At 47.4% G+C, this 17,910-nt stretch overlaps 1 protein-coding gene across 1 annotated transcript in view; it reads left to right on the forward strand.

The window, feature by feature from the left end:
• FANCM (FA complementation group M) overlaps nt 1-17,910 on the forward strand; it is a 177,985-nt gene that overhangs the window by 26,782 nt on the left and 133,293 nt on the right. The window contains exon 6 of the mRNA XM_030213832.1: nt 3,519-3,651. Within this exon, the coding sequence (XP_030069692.1) occupies nt 3,519-3,651 (133 nt within the window). The remainder of the gene's footprint in view (nt 1-3,518; nt 3,652-17,910) is intronic.

Here is a 17,910-nt window from a genome sequence, read left to right on the forward strand (position 1 = left end):
GCCCAAGTCCCATCCTGCCTCACCCTCTTTGTCATCAGATGCTACCCATGCCCTACTCCTTTTGCATAACCCCATCCTAACCCTGCATTATTTGCATAATCTGCTCCAAACCCGGCCCCTTTTTATGTATGGCCCGCCGTAAACCCCATCCATTTGATGACATCACAGGAAGCGATGTCGTAGCTCTGCCCAGACATTGCCCGTTTTTCAAGATGGCAGCGAGAACTGGACACAAGGAGATTGACAGGCGACGTTACGAGACAAGGCTGAAGCCATAGCTGCCATCTTGATACACTCAAAACAAAGCAAACTGTTGGTCCACGCCAAGCCACACACAGGCAGTTCTTATTTCTAATAAGTATTTGATATTGTTTTCGATGACTCAATATGGCAGCAAGCTGCCAGACAATTGATGCCTGATTCCATGTGCTGGTCCTGAACCTTTATACTGTTGTGTTTTTTTGATATTTTATTCTTAATTTTTCAACTTTCCAGCTACAGGTTTACCTACATGATCTATCTATTCTCTTGACTTTATTGATTATTGCTTAATTAATTTGGCCTCTGAATCTGTATTGTGGTGTACTTATAGTACCATAGTAAGTGACGGCAGATAAAGACCTGTATGGTCCATCCAGTCTGCCCAACAAGATAAACTCATTTTACTTGATATTCGGTACTTTATATATACGTACCTGAGTTTGATTTGTCCTTGCCATTCTCAGAGCATAGACCGTATAAGTCTGCCCAGCACTCTTCTTGTACTAAATGTTCTGAAGATAACGTCGAAGCCTCTTAAAATTTACACTCAAGCCCATCCCTATCCAGTCCCGATCAGGGTGTAGACCGTAAAAGTCTGCCCAGCACTAGTTTCGCTTCCCAATTACCAGCATCACCACCCAATCTCTGGTAAGATTCCGTGGATTTCTTTGTGTTTATCCCAAGCATGTTTGAATTCCATTACTGTTTTCATCTCCGCCACCTCCCGCGGGAGGGCATTCCACGTGTCCACCACCCTCTCCGTGAAAAATTACTTCCTGACATTACTCCTGAGTCTGCCTCCCTTTAACCTCAATTCATGTCCTCTAGTTCTACCACCTTCCCATCTCCAGAAAAGGTTTGTTTGCAGATTAATACCTTTCAAATATTTGAACGTCTGTATCATGTCACCCCTGTTTCTCCTTTCCTCCAAAGTATACAGTTCAAGTCGGCAAGTCTCTCCTCGTACCATTTTTGTAGCTTTTCTTTGCACCGCTTCCAGTCTTTTTAGATCCTTAGCTAGATACGGCTTCCAAAACTGAACACAGTACTCCAAGTGGGGCCTCACCAACGACTTGTAGAGAGGCATCAACACCTCCATTCTTCTGCTAGTTATACCCCTTTCTATGCAGCCTAGCATCCTTCTGGCCACGGCCATCACCTTGTCACATTGTTTCTTCACCTTCAGATCCTCAGACACCAACACCCCAAGGTCTCTCTCCTGAGTCAAGCTTACTAATCTCTCCCCTCCTATCCAGTATCTCTCTTTCGGGTTTCTGCACTACAAGTGCATCACTCTACACTTCTGGGCATTAAATGTTAACTGCCAGACCCTCAACAATTCTTCTAACGTTTGGAGATCCCTTCTCATCGTTTCTACTCCCTCCAGGGTGTCCACTCTGTTGGCTACTTTTGTGTCATCCGCAAAAAGGCAAACCTTTCCTTCCAACCCTTCAGCAATATCACCACAAATATATTAAACAGAATAGGCCCCACTTCTGGGCATTAAATTTTAACTATACCTGAAAGCTAGAAACCTAAGAGTCTTTCACATGTATTAATTCACATACCCACTAAAAAAACTGATGATAGAGTAGAACCACAAACAGCAGGAACTCAAATTGCGACTAAAACCAATTAAATGTAATTAATGTGAACAGTGCTCAGAACTGGGTATACAAGTCACGCTGTCAAACAGTGCACTTGCCACCACAACCAACATCATAGCACCGTCTGCCCTCCCTTCCTACCAAAACAGCTGTTAATGTTGCTATGATCAAAACAAAAGTCTGTATTGAATATGAAGGTACTTAGCTTGGGCTGGCAGCGCAATCTTCAGAAAATATGGTAAACAGCAGTGCTTGTCCCAGTCGTGTGATGCTCATTTTTATCTTTTCTCATGCTGTGCAAAAAGTGTCAAAATCGTGTACACACATCCTTCCTTACTCAATCACGCTCTCAACGTGTAGTCACATGTTTCGCCTACCGGCGTCTTCAGGAGAACGAATTCTGAAAATGTGAAGACCACCCGATGACGAACAGTCAGCGGTCCAAATCCAGATCAGATTAGTCGCAATTTGAGTTCCTGCTATTTGTGGCTCTACTCTGTTTTTTGTTTTTTTTTAGTGGGTATGTGAATTAATACATGTGAAAGACTCAACCCTTTAGTATATAGATTCCCAGGTGGTTCTTGTTCATTAAATTTTAACTGCGAGACCCTCAACAAGTCTTCTAACATTTGGAGATCCCTTCTCTATCCTTCCTAAAAAGATTATAGCCCGGTATGGTCACATCCCATTCATGGGAATCGTTGAACCACATCTCTGTAATAGCAACACTATCCAAGTTTTCTTCAAACATCAGAGCTTGCTTACTTAACTATGAGCATTTGTGCTCATTGCTTTCCATGTGCTTAGTGAGTTTTTAGGTGGTTTTCTATATTTACATGACCTTTCCCTCTGCCATCACGTTTATTCTGGGGGTGACTTTCTGAATTCCCTTGTTTTCTTTTGTCACCCCCACACTCTAGTGTAAATGTCTAGAAACATACTGTCTGAATTTCTCCCCAAGGATCCTTTTTCTCATCACAGAAAGATGTAGCCTATCATTACAGTGCAGCCTGTTTTTCCATGTATTACTCCATGCTCCTATATATCTAAAACCTTCTTCTTTACATCAAAACTCAAGCTACTTATTGAATTCCACTGTTTTCCGTAGTCTTTGGGTTTTTTGTATTTATGATAAACTTTCTCTCTCATTAAAATATTTGCAGTTCAGCATATTTCTTAAGGCTATATTGTTTGACGATGACTTTGGGCAATAATGTGACCATTTTATTGATCTTGATTTTATGATTTCACTGTATGGAGTTTGGTGACTGTTTTGTAATATGTTAATTATATAGACTGCATTTAACATTTTTAAATTGTAATCTGCTGCGATGCTTTGCGAAGAACAGAATATTAAGTCAATAAATCCAATCAAAATTTAAAGTACATAAGTATCAGTTCTATGTAATAACCAGTGAAAAGCTTTGTTAATTTTATTTTAGTTACCGAGTTCTAATACTAGGTGTAAAATGAAGTACAAAAAAAATCCTGCATAAAAGGTTATGAATCTAATCTATGCAGACTGTATACTTTATTTCTTTAAAATCAGTCTATTTTTCAATTTATCTACAGCTCCTAACTTTGGATAAATAGCTTTCATTTTCTTTGCACTTTGGTAATCTCAGTGGTTTTTTTTAATTCTCATCACAGGGAGCTCAGCAGGGCATGGTTGAAGGAGACTTTGCTCTCTGTATTACTTTGTATCATGGTTATGAGCTATTACTGCAAATGGGAACACGATCTTTATTTATCTATCTTCTTGCAATTATGGATGGAACAAAAGGTAGGACTTAATTTCAAAATTATTTCTGTAGTGTATCTGACCTCCTATGTATTGATAATCTGGAGAAAATTACACCAGATGCATATTGGGAATGGAAAAATAAAACAGACTGCAGCTTTTATTTATACTGTGTATAAATATTCTTTACCAATACCTCAACCAATGTTGACTTCTAATATTGCGTTACCTAATCCTGCTCTGCTGGGCAGCATGATTCTTGATTGGGCCCACCTCACTCCATGCTAGGTTCAACTCCTAGATTCTGGCCACAGGTCCAAGCCTGGGGGAGGGGGGTGTCTCACAATGGCTGTATTCAGCACATCAGTAATTAACCAGGTGCATAAACAGGCTGCTAGCCAGGCTAATTATGCATCTTACACCACAAGCATACTGTTGGTGGGAGGCACTTTATTTCATGTCTGATGATGAAGAATGGTTTGTAATTTTGCTGTCTGCACATTATGGTCCCTCATGACTTGGGTACTTGCCAAGGTGCTGGGGCCACCAACTCTCTTATGGTCCCACATGAGATATTTCAGCATGCCACACCTGAAAGCTAAGTCTTTTCTGACTTAAACATTTGTAATATCTTTTCTCCGAGGACAAGCAGGCTGCTTGTTCTCACTGATGGGTGACGTCCACGGCAGCCCCTCCAATCGGAAACTTCACTAGCAAAGTCCTTTGCTAGCCCTCGCGCGCCCGCGCGCACCGCGCATGCGCGGCCGTCTTCCCGCCCGAAACCGGCTCGAGCCGGCCAGTCTTCTTTTGTCCGCACTCGGTACGGTCGTGTTTTCGCCGTGTCGAGCCCCGGAAAGTCGACCTCGCGCGTCCAATTTGTTTTGAACGTGTTTTTTTCCTTCGGGAAAGCTTTGTCCTAGTCGGGAAGTGCTCCGGAAACCCCCCGCCGGGTTTCGTGTAAATCCTCCCCGTACTTCCAGCTTTTTTGCCCCGTAAGTTTTCTTTCGTCGTCGGGGTAGGCCTCTTTTCGGCCTCGGTCGAGATTTTTCTCCCTCTAATTTGGTGCTTCAAATTTCGCCATTTCGGCTTTTGATTTCGCCGGCGTGATTTTTCCGCCCATGACATCGAAGCCTTCCAGCGGCTTCAAGAAGTGCACCAGTGCGCCCGGGTTATCTCGCTCACTGATCGCACTCGTCGTGTCTTCAGTGTCTGGGGGCCGAGCACCGCCCTCAGAACTGCAGTCTGTGTTCCCTGCTTCAAAGGCGGACTCAGGTAGCGAGACTAGCCCAGTGGAACGTGTTGTTCTCGGGCTCTTCGTCGGCATCGGCACCGGGATCTTCGAGTGCATCGACGTCGTCAGCGTCCAGACCATCTTCCTCGGCCGCCCCTGCATCGAGTGCATCGAGGCACCGGGCCTCTGCATCGGCGCCGAGACATCGGATAGCTGCATCGACGTCGGTGGTACCAGGACCTCGTCTGCTGATGTCGTCGGACGGTGGTGCATCGGGTGGAGTGCAGGTGAGGGCTGTCCATTCCCCTGCTGGTGGCGGTGATACCCTCGGGTGGGTCTCCGCCTACACTGAGGGCTCCTGCGGTACAGCCCCCCCGAGATCGACCTTCTTCAGTCTCGGCCCCGAGGAAGCGACGGATGGGATTCGACGTCCTCCTCGTCGGTGCCGGGGAGCTCCGGTGACATGCTTCGGAAGAAATCGAAGAAGCATCGACACCGGTCTCCTCCCCGTGTCGGCACCGAGAGCTCTGGGTCGCCGAGGGATTCGGCACCCAGCAGGCATCGGCACCGAGAGGACCGCTCACCCTCTGTTCAGGAGGTGTCGATGCGCTCCGCTCTGGACAGCCCGGAACAGCCTCCACGCCCGGAACAGGTACTGACGTCGACGCCTGCATCGACCTCTCAGCCTTTCTCTGCAGCCGCTCTAAACGAGAGCCTCCGGGCCGTTCTCCCAGAGATTCTGGGAGAGCTGTTGCGCCCTACCCTCCGGTACCGGCGGTGCTTGCGCCACCGGTACCGTCGAGCGTGGCGCCGGCTGGCCCATCGCCCAGGTTGAGGTCCCCGACGTCGGTACCCGCGTGCGGTACCGACCGCGGCCACCTCCCAGGAAGGCTCCCCGACTACGTCGGCGGAGGGAGCTTCGCCGATGCGGGCGAGGGAGTCTACCTCTCGACGCCCCCATCGTGACGGGGTTCCACGGAGTCGAGCAGGGCGAGGTTGCAGACACAGGTCCGTGAACTTGTGTCTGACACCGAGGGTGAGGCCTCGTGGAGGAAGAGGAAGATCCCAGATATTCTCTGACGAGGAGTCTGAGGGTCTTCCGCTGATCCCACTCCCTCTCCTGAGAGACAGCTTTCTCCTCCCGAGAGTCTGTCTTTTGCCTCCTTTGTCCGGGAGATGTCTACGGCCATCCCCTTCCCGGTGGTTGTGGAGGACGAGCCCAGGGCTGAAATGTTGAGCTCCTGGACTATCCTTCCTCCACCTAAGGAAGCGTCCACTGTTCCCTTGCACCATGTCCTGAAGAAGACATTGCTTGCAACTGGACCAAGCCATTAACTAATCCCCACATTCCCAAGAAGATCGAGTCCCAGTACCGGATCCATGGGGACCCAGAGCTGATGCGCACTCAGTTGCCTCATGACTCTGGGAGTTGTGGATTTGGCCCTAAAGAAGGCTAAGAGTTCTAGGGAACATGCTTCGGCGCCCCCGGGCAGGACGCTAGAACCTTAGACTCCTTTGGGAGGAAGGCCTACCATTCCTCTATGCTCGTGTCCAAGATCCAGTCTTACCAGCTCTACACGAGCATACACATGCGGAATAATGTGCGGCAGTTGGCGGGCTTGGTTGATGCTCTTCCCCCTGAGCAAGCCAAGCCTTTTCAGGAGGTGGTCAGGCAGCTGAAGGCGTGCAGAAAATTCCTGGCCAGAGGAGTTTATGACACTTTTGATGTTGCGTCCAGGGCCGCTGCTCAAGGTGTGGTGATGCGCAGGCTCTCATGGCTGCGTGCCGCCGACCTGGAGAATAGAATCCAGCAGCGGATTACGGACTTGCCTTGCCGTGCGGATAACATTTTTGGCGAAAAAGATCGAGCAGGTGGTAGAGTCTCTCCACCAGCGGGACACCGCATTCGACAAGTTCGCCCGCCGGCAGCCTTCAGCTTCTACCTCTACAGGTAGACGATTTTTCGGGGGGAAGGAAGACTGTTCCCTATACTTCTGGCAAGCGTAGGTACAATCCTCCTTCCCGACAGCCTGCGGCCCAGGCTAAGCCCCAGCGCGCTCGCTCTCCGTCAGCAGCGTGCGAATCAGCAAGGCCCCGCGGCTCCCCAGCAAAAGCAAGGGGCGAGCTTTTGACTGGCTCCAGCAGAGCATAGCCGACATCCAAGTGTCAGTGCCGGGCGACCTGCCTGTCGGAGGGAGGTTGAAAGCTTTTCACCAAAGGTGGCCTCTCATAACCTCCGATCAGTGGGTTCTCCAAATAGTCCGGCAAGGATACACCCTCAATTTGGCCTCTCAACCTCCAAATTGTCCACCGGGAGCTCAGTCCTACAGCTTCCAGCACAAGCAGGTACTTGCAGAGGAACTCTCCGCCCTTCTCAGCGCCAATGCGGTCGAGCCCGTGCCATCCGGGCAAGAAGGGCTGGGGTTCTATTCCAGGTACTTCCTTGTGGAAAAGAAAACAGGGGGGATGCGTCCCATCCTAGACCTAAGGGCCCTGAACAAATATCTCGTAAAAGAAAAGTTCAGGATGCTTTCCCTGGGCACCCTTCTCCCCATGATTCAGCAAAACGATTGGCTATGCTCTCTGGACTTGAAGGATGCCTACACACACATCCCGATACTGCCAGCTCACAGACAGTATCTGCGATTTCAGCTGGGGCGCACGCCACTTCCAGTACTGTGTGCTACCCTTTGGGCTCGCCTCTGCGCCCAGGGTGTTCACAAAGTGCCTAGCTGTGGTAGCAGCGGCGCTTCGCAGGCTGGGGAGTGCACGTGTTCCCATATCTCGACGATTGGCTGGTGAAGAACACATCCGAGGCAGGAGCCCTGCAGTCCATGCAGATGACTATTCGCCTCCTGGAGCTACTGGGGTTTGTGATAAATTACCCAAAGTCCCATCTTCTCCCAGTGCAGAAACTCGAATTCATCGAGCCCTGCTGGATTCTCGGACGGCTTCGCGCCTATCTCCCAGAGGCGAGGGCCAACAACTTGTTGTCCCTCGTCTCGCGGGTGCGAGCGTCCCAGCAGATCACAGCTCGGCAGATGTTGAGATTGCTGGGCCACATGGCTTCCACAGTTCATGTGACTCCCATGGCCCGCCTTCACATGAGATCTGCTCAATGGACCCTAGCCTCCCAGTGGTATCAGGCCGCCGGGGGTCTAGAGGACGGATCCACCTGTCCACGAGTTTTCTCGAATCCCTGTATTGGTGGACGATTTGCTCCAATTTTGACTCTGGGACGTCCCTTCCAAATTCCTCAGCCTCAAAAGTGCTGACCACGGATGCGTCTCTCCTGGGATGGGGAGCTCATGTCGATGGGCTTCACACCCAAGGAAGGTGGTCCCTCCAAGAAAGCGATCTACAGATCAATCTTCTGGAGTTGCGAGCGATCTGGAACGCTCTGAAGGCTTTCAGAGATCGGCTGTCCCATCAAATTATCCAAATTCAGACAGACAATCAGGTTGCCATGTACTATGTCAACAAGCAGGGGGGCACCGGATCTCGCCCCCTGTGTCAGGAAGCCGTCAGCATGTGGCTCTGGGCTCGCCGTCAAGGCATGGTGCTCCAAGCCACATATCTGGCAGGCGTAAACAACAGTCTGGCCGACAGTGTTGAGCAGGATTATGCAACCTCACGATGTGGTCGCATCAATTCCCGTGTGGTGCGACAGATCTTCCAGGCGTGGGGCACCCCCCTGGTGGATCTCTTCGCATCTCAAGTGAACCACAAGGTCCCTCAGTTCTGTTCCAGGCTTCAGGCCCACGGCAGACTGGCGTCGGATGCCTTCCTCCTGGATTGGGGGGAAGGTCTGCTGTATGCTTATCCTCCCATTCCTCTGGTGGGGAAGACTTTGTTGAAACTCAAGCAAGACCGAGGCACCATGATTCTGATTGCTCCCTTTTGGCCGCGTTCAGATCTGGTTCCCTCTTCTTCTGGAGTTATCCTCCGAAGAACCGTGGAGATTGGAGTGTTTTCCGACCCTCATCACGCAGGACGAAGGGGCTCTTCTGCATCCCACCTCCAGTCCCTGGCTCTCAACGGCCTGGATGTTGAGGCGTAGACTTTGCCTCTTTGGGTCTGCCAGAGGGTGTCTCCCGCATCTTGCTTGCTTCCAGGAAAGACTCCACTAAGAGAAGTTACTTCTTTCATTGGAGGAGGTTTGCCGTCTGGTGTGACAGCAAGGCCCTAGATCCTCGCTCTTGTCCTACACAGACCCTGCTTGAATACCTTCTCCACTTGTCTGAGTCTGGTCTGAAGACCAACTCCGTAAGGGTTCACCTTAGTGCAATCAGTGCATACCATTACCAAGTGGAAGGTAAGCCGATCTCAGGACAGCCTTTAGTTGTTCGCTTCATGAGAGGTTTGCTTTTGTCAAAGCCCCCTGTCAAGCCTCCTACAGTGTCATGGGATCTCAATGTCGTTCTCACCCAGCTGATGAAACCTCCTTTCGAGCCACTGAATTCCTGCCATCCGAAGTACTTGACCTGGGAAGGTCATTTTCTTGGTGGCAGTTACCTCGGCTCGTAGAGTCAGTGAGCTTCAGGCCCTGGTAGCCCAGGCCCCTTACACCAAATTTCATCACAACAGAGTAGTCCTCCGCACTCACCCTAAGTTTCTGCCAAAGGTTGTGTCGGAGTTCCATCTGAACCAGTCAATTGTCTTGCCAACATTCTTTCCCCGTCCTCATTCCTGCCCTGCTGAACGTCAGCTGCACACATTGGCTGCAAGAGAGCATTGGCCTTCTATCTGGAGCGGACACAGCCCCACAGACAGTCTGCCCAATTGTTTGTTTCTTTTGATCCCAACAAGAGGGGAGTGGCTGTAGGGAAACGCACCATATCCAATTGGCTAGCAGATTGCATTTCCTTCACTTACGCCCAGGCTGGCTGGCTCTTGAGGGTCATGTCACGGCTCATAATGTTAGAGCATGGCAGCGTCGGTAGCCCACTTGAAGTCAGCCACCATGGAGGAAATTTGCAAAGCTGCGACGTGGTCATCTGTCCACACATTCACATCTCATTACTGTCTGCAGCAGGATACCCGACGTGACAGTCGGTTCGGGCAGGTCAGTTCTTCAGAACCTGTTTGGGCTTTAGGATCCAACTCCACCCCCCGAGGGCCCTGTTTGTTCTGTTCCAGGCTGCACTCTCAGTTAGTTGGTAAATTTTTTAGGTCAATCTCAGTGATGTCCTCGCCGTTGCGAGGTCCCAATTGACCATGGTTGTTGTTTTGAGTGAGCCTGGGGGGGCTAGGGATACCCGCATCAGTGGAGAACAAGCAGCCTGCTTGTCCTCGGAGAAAGCGAATGCTACATACCTGTAGAAGGTATTCTCCGAGGACAGCAGGCTGTTGTTCTCACAAACCCGCCCGCCTCCCCTTTGGAGTTGTGTCTTCCCTTGAAGTGTATTGTCTTGCTACATACTGGACTGGCCAGGCTCGAGCCGGTTTCCGGGCGGGAAAGACGGCCGCGCATGCGCGGGTGCGCGCGGGCGCGGCGAGGGCTAGCAAAGGACTTTGCTAGTGAAGTTTCCGATTGGAGGGGCTGCCGTGGACGTCACCCATCAGTTGAGAACAATCAGCCTGCTGTCCTCGTAAATACCTTCTACAGGTATGTAGCATTCGCTTTCCATAGCGTCCCACAGATCAGTCCAGATACTTGTGGGTTGTGTCCCTTTACCAGCATGTGGAGATAGAGAGAACCTCCGAGGTTTGCTATATGTGGACCTGTGCAGCCAAGTAAACCTCAGTATTTCTCTCTATCTAGCAGGTGGAGGGACATCTCTGTGCAGCTCTGGTTTGATCTGGCTACTGGTGTCCTTTGGGCCTAGTTTAGCACAGTCGGGTTGAGTGGCTGTTTGTAGCTTCTGGTGTACACCTGGTGGTGCCAGGTCCCTCCTAGTCTCCCCCTACCTTTCCTCCGTTGCCCGGGGCTGTGGGCCTGATCTGGTGTTGCCCTTCTCTCCTGAGTGGAAAAAAAAAAAAAGATAAGCATCTCTTTAAGAGACTTTGTTTTTGTTTAATCATACGGAGGAGCTAGACGGGCTGCCGAGTCTGTTTGAGGGGCAGACGTTTGTGAAGCATGCCAGTGCCTTCTGAGGCGGCTAAGCGCTGCTCCTGGTGTGGGGGGCCGGAGCGCAGCGTCGGGGGAGTGTGAGTCGTGCCGCCATCAACCCACAGGTGTCCGGTGAGTCGGTAGCGCAGGGGATAATTTTGGCGGTTTCCTCGGGGCAGTTAGCACAGCGCGCGTCGGCGGGCACCATTTTTTCCTCTCAGATGCAACCAGCTCCGCACGTGGCAGTTGACAGATAGGAGGCACAGCACGCTTCTGTGGCACAGGCTCCGATGGAGGAAATCAATTTAGAGGGAGCAGGGGAGTCCCTTGGAGTAGCCTAGTGGTTATGTTAGTGGACTTTGATCCTGGGGAACTGATTTTGATTCCCACTGCAGCTCCTTGTGACTCTGGGCAAGTCACTTAACCCTCCATTGGCCCTGGTACAAAATATAAGTACCTGAATATATGTAAACTGCTTTGAATGTAGTTGCAAAAACCTCAGAAAGGCGGTATATCAAGTCCCGTTTCCCTTTCACTTTCAGTTCCTTTTTCCCCGGATTTTGTTTTATTAATGCACAATTCCTTTCTTCTGAAGTCAGGAGCTTCTCTTCAGGCAGCTCTGTCTCTTCCTCAGCAAACTTCGGTTGCTGCAGCCTCTCAGTCTTTCCTGCCAAACCGTCCCCGGGTGGAGATTTTGGATCCCGAGGAGCTATATGACACAGATGGCCCAGTTTTGTCTCCGGGCTCTCCCTCAGAATCATTGGATTTGGCAGATGAGGTCACCCTGCCTTCTGAGGAGGGGGATGACCCGATGGCTGCCCGCCTTTTTCACAGGGATGAGCTTCCCTCCCTGATTATTAGGGCTTTTGAAGTTTTGGCCATTTCATCCCCTGAATCGTCGGGGGGAACTGGTCCGGTGCTCTCTATTATGTTTGGCACCAAATGCCCACCTCGTTCCTTTTATGTGCATGAAGCCATGAAAATCCTTATTTCGGTGCAGTGGGATACGCTGGACGGTGGGCTTAAGGTTGCTAGAGCTATGTCGCGTCTTTACGCGCTGCCTGCTGCTGATTTAGACTTGCTGAAGGTTCCTATGGTGGATTCATTAATCACAGCGGTCACTAAGAAAGCCTCTAGAGGGTGGCATGGCGCTCAAGGACCCTCAGGATCAAGTAAGTTGGAGACTTGCTTGAAGCTGTCCTTTGAAGTAGCGGCCCTTTCCCTGCAAGCTTCAGTTTGTGGCTCCTATGCGGCACGGGCATGCTTATCGTGGGTACAGAAAGCCTCCTCTCCGGAGGACCTCGTGGCTGTTTTGCCGGCCTTAGAGTCCTGTTTAGCCTTCCTTGCGGATCTTCTTTATGATCTTTTGAGGGCTTCGGTGAAGGAGGTTTACCTAGCGGTCACTGCGCGTCGCTGGCTGTGATTGCGACATTGGGCTGCAGACATGGCCTCTAAGTCACAGCTGGCAAGGCTTCCTTTTAGGGGAAAGCTTTTGTTTGGGACAGACCTAGAACAGATTGTGAAGGACCTCGGTGACCATAAGGGCCAGCGCCTCCCGGAGGACAGGTCCAAATTTGTGCGGCCGGCGGGACCTAGACCTAAGTTTAGGAATACACGTCGTTACCATCCAGGTTGCGGGGCCTCTTTTCAGAGAGCAAGGTCTTCTCCAAGACCTCAGCCCTTTCGAGGTGACAGGCGGGCCTTCCTTTCCGGTAACAGAAACCAGCCCATAGCCAGGTCCGCCCAATGATGGGGCCCTGGTCCATCTCCAGCTGGTTATTGGGGGCAGGCTGTCCCTATTCTTGGTGGAGTGGACCAGGGTAACATCCGACAGATGGGTCTTGGAGGTTATCAGAGCCTATTCGAGACTTAAAAGTAAAAGACAAACTAACTACAACTCAAGTTTCTGAAAATCTGGATGTATCGGCTTTGCTTGAACAATCACAAGAAGAAAATTGAATTTAGATCTACTTTATTGGTTTCGTTTGTTTTTCTCATGGATAAAGAGGCCTTACTGAGACAATATTTAAGACAAATTTCCTCAGTTATATTTATGGGGAGGAGAGACTTCCAAATATTTCCGGATGTATCAAGAACCACACCAGAAAGGAGGAAGAAATTTTTGCTTATGAGACAAGAGACAGTACAACTGGGGGCTAAATTTCAATTGAGATTTCCTTGTAAATGTGTAGTGTATTATGAGACTAAGACATACCATTTTTTTGATCCTTTACAACTTCGATCTTTCCTTAATGCAAGAGTTCCTAACCCACCATAGGAATCTTTAAGAAGGACTTCTAGTTTGGTAAAGATGTAACATACTCGACGCTTTCTTTTTCTAAAAAAGATTATGTTGCTTTAATATTATCCTTATCCTCTATATAAGGTTTAAATATATCAGCCTTCCCATTCTTTGAGGACTACGTAAATTATATTTATTTCATGGGGGTTATCCCATAATATGTTTGTTTCCTTTTGAATTTTTTGTATATTTCTTGTCAAAGCTTTGCTTTGGAAATGTAAATTAAAAGTTGTATAAATAAAAAAAAATAAAAAAGAGCAAAAACTTTTTCCCTCATTGTCTAAGCTATTTGCTACTAAAAACTCTCCCCCTCACCCACCCACCCATTCCATGGTCTTCATTTCTTATGTAGTCTTGCTGGGATACAATTACACGTAATTATTTAAATGTTGTAATTGGTTTTGCTGCACTTGATAATGCGATAGTTACTTTATTTCATAGTTATTTATGTATTTATTGCATTTGTATCCCACATTTTCCCACCTCTTTGCAGGCTCAATGTGGCTTACAATACATCATGAATGGTGACAACATGAGAAGATACATTTAGTGTTACAGAAGGATCGTGGGAACATGATAATAAAACATATTAGTTTAACAAGTAAAAGTTGTAAGACATTTCTGGATATATGTATAGGAGTGCACATTTATTGATCTTTGTGGTATGCTTTGTTGAATAGATGGGTCTTCAGTAGTTTGCGGAAGTTAGTTCATAGGTCGTTTTTAAGTTGCGTTATTCCTAGAACGCCCACATTTTTGGATTTGTTTCTTACACTAATAAAACAAATAATACTCAGAAGTGAAATAAAAAGAAAAGTTTATTCAGGAAAAAAGTAAATAGTTGCTTAAGGAGAGGCTTATAGCAAGTCTGAAATACAGAAAAATGATTAGAGAGACTTCCTTATCTCCATGCCAGTTCACTGCCCTGGGAGCAAGGAAGCCCCCTGTACATAGATTTCTCTCATTTTTATACAGTTGATTTAGTACGTGTTATACAATAATCCAGAAACTAATTACCCTCTTAGCACATCCCACCAACCAATCATCTACTTTCCTAATCCAAAATATTTGACTTCTATCAATTATCAGTTCATACCCTAATTCCTAGAATAGCAGTTACACCACCCCACCTGACCCTGAGTCACAGTCATTCTAGCTTCATCCATCTTCTGATAACATCTCTGCTACCATACCTTCTGCCACAAATTCTAAGCCCCCCTCATCATGCTAATTTCAGCAGTTTTTTTTATCACATATCCAAACTATATGTACCAGCTGACCTTGTAGTTAAGCTAGCAAACTGTTCCCAGCTTCCCCTTTTCACCATCCAGATACAGTATGATTTCAAACTCTATGAAACACAGGAAATCTTGACCCAAGAATTATTACAAATCTAAATATCCATTAAAGTTATCTTAATTACATTGGACCATTCTATATGCATGTACTTTTTTTTTTTTTTTGTTACATTTGTACCCCGCACTTTCCCACTCATGGCAGGCTCAATGCGGCTTTATCTTCTAAAGCTTGTATCAGAGTTCACAATCAATAAATTCTTAAGCTGTCTTTTACAGTAGCTTGCCCTAGACATGAACTTAACACTGGTCAGCAAAAGTACAGAAAAAAGGGGGGGGGGGTTCCCCATTCTCGTGACGCACTGGCTCCCCAAGATCTTGTATAAACATCTCCTACCCACACACATCTGTCTCAGTAAAAAGGTCCACTTCCCCTTCTCCCATTGCTTGCCCAGCAAATCGCACTAAATGCATAAACATGTTTTTGGGTCCAATTTAGTTAGAAAGAGTGTGGGGGTCACATGGCTGTCCTTGCACAATTTCAAAAGGCCACCCTGCAGCCTGATTTAGTTAGCAAGGATTGAAAACAGCACACACAATAGTTGGGAGGCGGGGGGGGGGGGGGGGGTGGGATGAAATAAATCTTACAGATAACCCTTGTTTCATTATCCAGAGGAGTGCTCTGAACATGCAAACATTAGGAGTCCCGAGCCCCCCAAGTCCACGAAGCCCCCGCTGCTGCAAACAAAAAGAAAATCAAGCCACAGCTCTGAGTTTGCCTTAAAGGCACAGATCCTATGGAAACAGCTAGTCAGGAACCTGCATTAAAGGGCAAGGACAACACTGCTGTCCTTGCCCTTTTAATGTAGGTTTCTGGCTGCCTATTTCCATAGGATCTGTGCATTTAAGGCAGATTTAGAGCTCTGTTTTGTTTTGTTTGCCGTGTCAGTTCTAAAAAGCACTCGGAGGAAACAGCACAAAAAGGTTGGAGGACTGGGTAGGTAGGTGGTAAGAAGCTCATGCAATCCCCATCAGAACCTTGCAGGAACTACTTTCATCCTTGCAGGACTCCCGCGGACTCAGCTGTTGATCATGGTAAGCCGGGTAAAGAGGTTTGTGGCACACTTAGGGACGTCCCACGGCACACCGGTTGAAAAACACTAGTATAGTGCATACAAGACTCATTTAAACTGGAAATATGACCATCTAATGTGTGATAAATGCTACCCATGCTTTTTTTTTTTCTTCCAGTACTGCTTACTCCTAGGAAGGAAGGAGTGGGATTTCTAATACCTAGAGTAGGGGTTCTCAACCCAGTTCTCAGGACACACCCAGCCAGTCAGTTTTTCAGAATTCCTAGAATGAGTATGAATGAGAGAGATTTACATACAATGAAGGCAGTACTTGTAAATTTATTTCATGCACATTCGTTGTGGATATCTTGAAAACCAGACTGGCTTGGTTTGTCCTGAGGATTGAGTTGAGAACTCCAGATCTAGAGAATAAAATAGCTTGAAGATATAGATAAAGATAAAATTGGTAGATACCTGATATTAGTAATAAAAACTGATGGCACCCTCTTTACCCAGGTAGGGTCATGTGCTCCAAATGTGCACCAGGGCAATTTTTTAAAATGTTGAGAACGAGAATTACCCAAATTCAAAGAGGCAGGCAGTTTGGTTTGGAATGGAGATTATCACTAGAGCTAGACTGTTTGGGAGGGGGAGGCCAAAACCTGGGCACACAATGGAAAAAGCTAAAAATTAAAAAAAAATGACTTGGTTAAATTTAATAGATATCTGGCATGTTAAACATGGAACTAAGCGTAACTTTACTACTGTTCACAATAGCTATTTCAGAATAGACTTATTCCTAATTGAAAAAACTGACATTGAGGAATATACTTGATTCTCAAAGAGAAGCAATAGCGTGATCAAATTGCAATGCTATCTAGGTCAAAATTAAATTACAGTTCCATGCAAAAGGATGAAAGTTTTGGAGATGAAATGAAGAGCTGTTCGATCGAGAAGATGATTGTCCTGCCTTTTGGGAAGCCCTATGAGTACTTAAAATTTAACAACATGGGTGGGGGGGAGGCAAACATTTGAGAGATCCTTTAGAGGCTTTTATGAGGGGTGGGTTTATGGCTAAGGCTACTGTGGTAAAGAAAAAAGCAAGACAAGAAAAGGAAGGCAAACTTAAGGATACTATATCAAAGCTTTGCCAACAACACAAACAACAACCTTCCCCGAGCACACTAAAGGCACTACCAAAAAAACAAAAGCAGAGTTGATATGACCACATATTTGGAGGAGGGAAACGGAGCAAGTAAACTTCTGGGTGCACAATCGAAAAAGAAATGAGCAAATTCTGTTACATTCAGAGTGTATGTGGGGGGGGGGGGGGGGGGGGGGGGGGGGGGGAGGGGGGGAGGGAGGGGGAAATGCATGACCAGGGTTCGTAGATTAAAGCTTTCTTTTTTTTAAATTTTTATTTTCATTTTGAATAACAGTTCTGCATAACATTATCCAATCTAAACTGAAAACAGATTCTTGAAACAGTACAAATCTTTTATCACTATACTTATATTACACTTCATATCTTTAACAGAACAATCCCCTTCAATCCAAAATCCCCCCCCCCCCACCCACTCCTACCCTCCCAACAATGAAGCTATGGTAAATCTTTTTTAACCTTCTCGTAAGATTGCCACATTTTTTGGTATATATGCAAATGGACTTTTCTCACAGCCGTCAATTTTGACATCAGTTGTAGGTAATCAACTCTAGCCAACACCTCCTTAATGGAAGGCAATGTTACTTTTTTCCAGGCCTTCGCCAATGCCATTTTTGCCGCTACTAAGAATCGGATCGCCAGCTTGTGCCCATATTTCTTTCTTCCCGGGGTCTGGAATGCAATAGGCATATTTCTGCCTGACATGGATATTCCACTTGTACTACCTTTTTTACTAGTTCAGTGATCTGGGTCCAGTACACCTGTGCTTTTGGGCATTCTCACCAAATATGCAGGAATGTGCCACATCCTCCACAGTCCCTCTAGCAGTCTGTGGGAACTTGAAGGTAGATTTTATGTAGTCTCACTGGTGTGTAATACCACCAATATAATATTTTATACCCATTTTCGCTCGTGGCCTGGGCGATAGAGGGTTTCAGCAATTGTCTATAACTACCCGCTCATCATTCTGGGGAAAATCTAGTCTGTAAGGCCTCTTCCTATCTCTCGGTATAATAATCTTGTGGTGCTGAGAGGAGCTGCAAGTCTTTATATAACCGTGTAATACTGCCTTTTCCTCCTCCTCCTCTCATAGCCCTTTCGAGCTTTGTTTCTGAAAGTTCTAGTTCATCTTTCGCTCTTCTTAAGATATAGCTCCTCAAGCAATGATAATAAGTTAAATCCGTAT

Source organism: Microcaecilia unicolor, chromosome 9 (assembly GCF_901765095.1).
Source record: "Microcaecilia unicolor chromosome 9, aMicUni1.1, whole genome shotgun sequence".
Lineage (NCBI taxonomy): Eukaryota > Metazoa > Chordata > Amphibia > Gymnophiona > Siphonopidae > Microcaecilia > Microcaecilia unicolor.